This window comes from Sabethes cyaneus, chromosome 2 (genome assembly GCF_943734655.1).
Source record: "Sabethes cyaneus chromosome 2, idSabCyanKW18_F2, whole genome shotgun sequence".
NCBI lineage: Eukaryota > Metazoa > Arthropoda > Insecta > Diptera > Culicidae > Sabethes > Sabethes cyaneus.
In genome coordinates this window covers 219,839,706-219,844,915 of record NC_071354.1, presented here as the reverse complement: position 1 = coordinate 219,844,915, position 5,210 = coordinate 219,839,706, and the positions used below count along the sequence as shown (strand labels likewise).

General features: G+C 42.7%; 1 protein-coding gene across 1 annotated transcript in view; it reads right to left on the bottom strand.

The window, feature by feature from the left end:
* Positions 1–4,695: 4,695 nt before the first annotated feature.
* The window catches only part of LOC128736671 (17-beta-hydroxysteroid dehydrogenase 13-like), a 14,294-nt gene continuing 13,779 nt past the window's right edge, over positions 4,696–5,210 (bottom strand). The window contains exons 4-5 of the mRNA XM_053831160.1: positions 5,110–5,210; positions 4,696–5,054 (exon numbers count right to left, since the gene is read on the bottom strand). The exon at positions 5,110–5,210 is cut by the window's right edge and continues 25 nt beyond it. Coding sequence (XP_053687135.1) covers positions 4,982–5,054; positions 5,110–5,210 — 174 coding nt within the window. The 3' untranslated portion in view covers positions 4,696–4,981. The remainder of the gene's footprint in view (positions 5,055–5,109) is intronic.

Sequence of the window (5,210 nt, the reverse complement as noted above, 5' to 3'; positions counted from 1 at the left end):
ACAGACAGACAGACAGACAGACAGACAGACAGACAGACAGACAGACAGACAGACAGACAGACAGACAGACAGACAGACAGACAGACAGACAGACAGACAGACAGACAGACAGACAGACAGACAGACAGACAGACAGACAGACAGACAGACAGACAGACAGACAGACAGACAGACAGACAGACAGACAGACAGACAGACAGACAGACAGACAGACAGACAGACAGACAGACAGACAGACAGACAGACAGACAGACAGACAGACAGACAGACAGACAGACAGACAGACAGACAGACAGACAGACAGACAGACAGACAGACAGACAGACAGACAGACAGACAGACAGACAGACAGACAGACAGACAGACAGACAGACAGACAGACAGACAGACAGACAGACAGACAGACAGACAGACAGACAGACAGACAGACAGACAGACAGACAGACAGACAGACAGACAGACAGACAGACAGACAGACAGACAGACAGACAGACAGACAGACAGACAGACAGACAGACAGACAGACAGACAGACAGACAGACAGACAGACAGACAGACAGACAGACAGACAGACAGACAGACAGACAGACAGACAGACAGACAGACAGACAGACAGACAGACAGACAGACAGACAGACAGACAGACAGACAGACAGACAGACAGACAGACAGACAGACAGACAGACAGACAGACAGACAGACAGACAGACAGACAGACAGACAGACAGACAGACAGACAGACAGACAGACAGACAGACAGACAGACAGACAGACAGACAGACAGACAGACAGACAGACAGACAGACAGACAGACAGACAGACAGACAGACAGACAGACAGACAGACAGACAGACAGACAGACAGACAGACAGACAGACAGACAGACAGACAGACAGACAGACAGACAGACAGACAGACAGACAGACAGACAGACAGACAGACAGACAGACAGACAGACAGACAGACAGACAGACAGACAGACAGACAGACAGACAGACAGACAGACAGACAGACAGACAGACAGACAGACAGACAGACAGACAGACAGACAGACAGACAGACAGACAGACAGACAGACAGACAGACAGACAGACAGACAGACAGACAGACAGACAGACAGACAGACAGACAGACAGACAGACAGACAGACAGACAGACAGACAGACAGACAGACAGACAGACAGACAGACAGACAGACAGACAGACAGACAGACAGACAGACAGACAGACAGACAGACAGACAGACAGACAGACAGACAGACAGACAGACAGACAGACAGACAGACAGACAGACAGCTTCCCTTTTACCAGATTGCATAGTTTCAATCGTATTTCTGTCAAGAATGTAAATCACGAGCGCGCAAGATGCAGAGGACGATAGCTAATTGATATTTTAACTGGCTGTCTACATGTTAGTTTTAAGACAATTATACTTTAAATTAATCGATCACAATGAATGGTGCTATCAACAATTTCGTGGATGTTGACGAATGCGAATCAGTGTTGTAAGTGATAACACCGAATAGTTATTTAGTTTTTCGGTTTAATCGTAGTTGCAAGCAGGCACCTTAAGTAAACTTACTTCGTCAACTGCATACCACTTTCAAGCCAGTTGCTTAAAGTTGACTAGTGCTTTTGTTTCTTTTTTAGTGCTACAATTCATGTAAAAATTGTCAAAATGCGAAACCATTGCCAATCCTTAGAAGATGTAGACTCGTTGAACCCAATGTTGCGAAGCCCGCAGTCGTGTGTGTAATTTTCTCACACACGCGTATTCATTCTAATGAATATGCCGGCTTGAGCTAACTTGTGTTTAGCTAACAGCTACAGTTGTCGCTCGTCGTTCATCGTTGCAGCCCGATCTGCTGATGCCGATTACACGCGAGGACTCGCACTCCCGGCCGTGAGTAGAATCGAGGGCGAAGATGAAGAAGAAGAAAAAGTATTGAAAAATGTGTACCCCAGTGTGCCACCAGCCTCACGGGCACTCGTGGGGAATGAGTTTTTTGCCTCGGGAATAAGCCATGTAGGAAGACGATGTGAGGATGAGCGTGCGCGAGTGTGTGGGTAACAAAATATCTCACAGAGCACCGGCGGCTGTTTCTTTTACGCCTGTGTGTGCGGCGTAAGTGTTGAATGCTATTTTCCCTTAGCATAGTTCGATAACTATCGAGTTATAGCTGCTTTGTGTGCGGGATCCAAAATAATCGAAAAAAAAATTTTGTGATCAGTTTTCTGCCATTATTGTAAGCAATTCTCGCGTAACTTTTCAAAAGGACCTAAGTAACATTGAGAGACTCTCTTTGATCTCCCTCTCTTACGCTTATTACGGCGACATAAATGCATTTCAACAAAAGTTATCTTGACGATTAGGTAGCTAGTGACACTAGCAACCGAATTATGCAAGGCAGGCAAGGCAAGAAGAGGCACAAAGAGAAACTCTCATTGTTACTTAGGTCCTTTTGAAAAGTTACGCGAGAATTCATCAGCGAACGTCAAAGTGGTTCCATGCCACGTCGAGCAACCATGACGTATTTTCATTCATTTACTGCTTATGCTTCGAATACCATATCAAAGCGCTTCCAAATGGGTGCAATCTATAGACCGACCTCTCGACTGCTTTTAAAAAGTGATTCACGAAGTTACGATTGCCAAACTTTACAGGATGGAATTTCGTGGCCCTCTACTGCTCTGACTGAAGTCCTGCTTGGCCGAACGGTATCTGATTGCTGAAATCGGTCAACAGCTAGTTATTGCTACGTCCGGAGGTACGCAAGGCAGTCATTTTGGACCGTACATCTTCGTGTTATACTTCAACGATGTAAACTTTTCGCTATAAGGACGCAGGCTTTCCTTTGTTAATGATCTCAAGATCCATCTCGAGGGCAAAAGAACGACCGATCCTTTTCGGCTATCATCTTGAGCGGTATCGAACTGATTAGAAAAGAATCCTGCATCAAGAACTTGTGAGTGCTCCTTGACTAACAGCTCAGCTACAAACAGCACATCAACTACATCGTTTGTAAACTATTCCGCAGTCATGAGAACGGCTGGAATATTGCTCGGCGGTCTAGAATCGGTATTATCTTAACGTTGTTGATAGGTTAGAGAAAATACAGTGCCAATTTATTCGATTAGCCCTCCGTCGCCCTGGAATAACGCGCTTTAGCTACCTAGCTTTAGCAAGGTATGAGACACGCTTGATGTTAATCGGACTGGACCCCCTGGTTGTTAGGGGAAATGCTGGCCGATTGTTCATGGCTTCTCAACCGTATTAGCCTACGAGATTAAAACCTCGACCTTTTTGTAGCAGAATGTTTGTTCAAGTGTCGTTTCGAAGACAAATGATGGAGTAAATGGAGCTATCGTCGAGTTTCTACGAGTTTGCAACCAAGTATCAGTTGGGTTTGATTCCCACCTGACTCGTAAGATAAATTGAAGGAACTTTTTAAACACTTTCCGTACTGGTTAGATTGAAGTTATCATGTTTGTTGGTGTAAATAGATAAATAAATAAATAACCAGTGTGTAATTTTGTATAACACGGGAAGCTTTTGTGCTTAAGCGTCAAACTCTTTAGTTCACTTATTTGACCTGAATTAATTCATAGTACACATTCGTTCAACTCGCATTAGTTTAACCAATATGCAGTTTTTTGTAGAGATTTAAAACGAATATGTTATCTAACGTCTAATTATTTGTTTTAAATATTTTCGGACATAGTAAAAATACAAATTTCAGCACAGACAAATCGTCATATTCTTTAGATTTCTAGTGCAAAAATATGAAATAGAATGGAACAAGAATGGAATAGCAAAACGTTTAGGTAAAACTGCAACCGACACCGTAAATTTAATATTCACGGCTTCAGAACACCCAACAAGCTGCTTGCTCACAACAGAAAACTTCGAAAACTGTTTGGAATTTGCCATTAAATACGCTTCCTTTCGTGATAGATCTCCGCAGTAGCATTGCTTAGAGGGTGATAAAAGCAATTTTGAGTGCTTTGTGAAATACCAAAATATGCTAACAAGCAGAGAAAATTGAAGAAAGAGTGAAAACCAACCGAAAAATCGATTGCAGCAGCAACGGGTTTTCGCTGTTGTGAAGAATAATACAGGGAACATCTCGGCTCCTTTCGAGTCGGCAGTATACCTACAGTCATTTGTATTCGTTGAAAGAATTACTGGTGAATGCTGAATGAAAATCTGTCCAGCAAATTGTGTCATGGTCTAGGAACATATATCACAAGTTTTTGTAAATTTTAAACGAACGAAGTATGTGTCGTAATGTGAAATTAATGGAAATTATAACGCTGGTACAGGGTAAACCATTTACATTACCTATTTGAATTTCATACCTGTAGCGTGTAGGTTCGTTACATCATTGAAACACTAGTGTGATATTTGGATCAACTGTCAGAGCGTCGGTAACAATGACAAACACAACTGGGTTAAACTAGGTTGTTTTTCCCGTAAACTGTGTACAACGACAACCGCTGTAGATAGCTGTCACCTTGTTTTGCAATTGCACTCCATCGTAATGCAGTTCAGTAATATTTAACATGGTCATAGTTTCGGATTTCAATTTAGGGGAGTTAATCTGTTTTCCTACTGAATAAGTAAGCCCCCATCCCACGCAAGTTGGTTTATTTTGTTTCCAAAGTCAGTCACCTGCTAATTGTACCGTTCAACAAACTTACTTTGAATTTTTTAGAAACGCACACCGTTCAGCTGGCATTAAATAACATTCTAATGCACAGATGATAATCCACTTTACGCCGGCAGCGTTGAGATAATGGTTAGTTAACCGTACAATCAAATGTAGTAATGCAACACATCCACCTGTCACGCAACTTGATCATTATTCATACCGTATGATTGTTGCGGAAATGCAAACTTGGGAACGAAATAATAGTGGAACCGCCGCGGACGTAGAAAAAGTAGAGGTGTTACCGACTTCCTCAGGTCACGACTTTTGGTCTATTTTGTGAGTTTTGGAATAGTTCCCAAGCATACTTCTGTCGTACAGCGAACGAGTGTCGTTGGAATGAGGCTGGAAAATATTTTGTGTTTATATGGTTTCCGACATTTTTAAAACGAAAACTTACGGGAAAATTGTGGCCAAAAATCTCATGATTAAATGGCTTGGTACTATTTCCGACTTGTTAGCTCGAACGGCATCCACGATCATGTTGGCTACGGTTTCCGG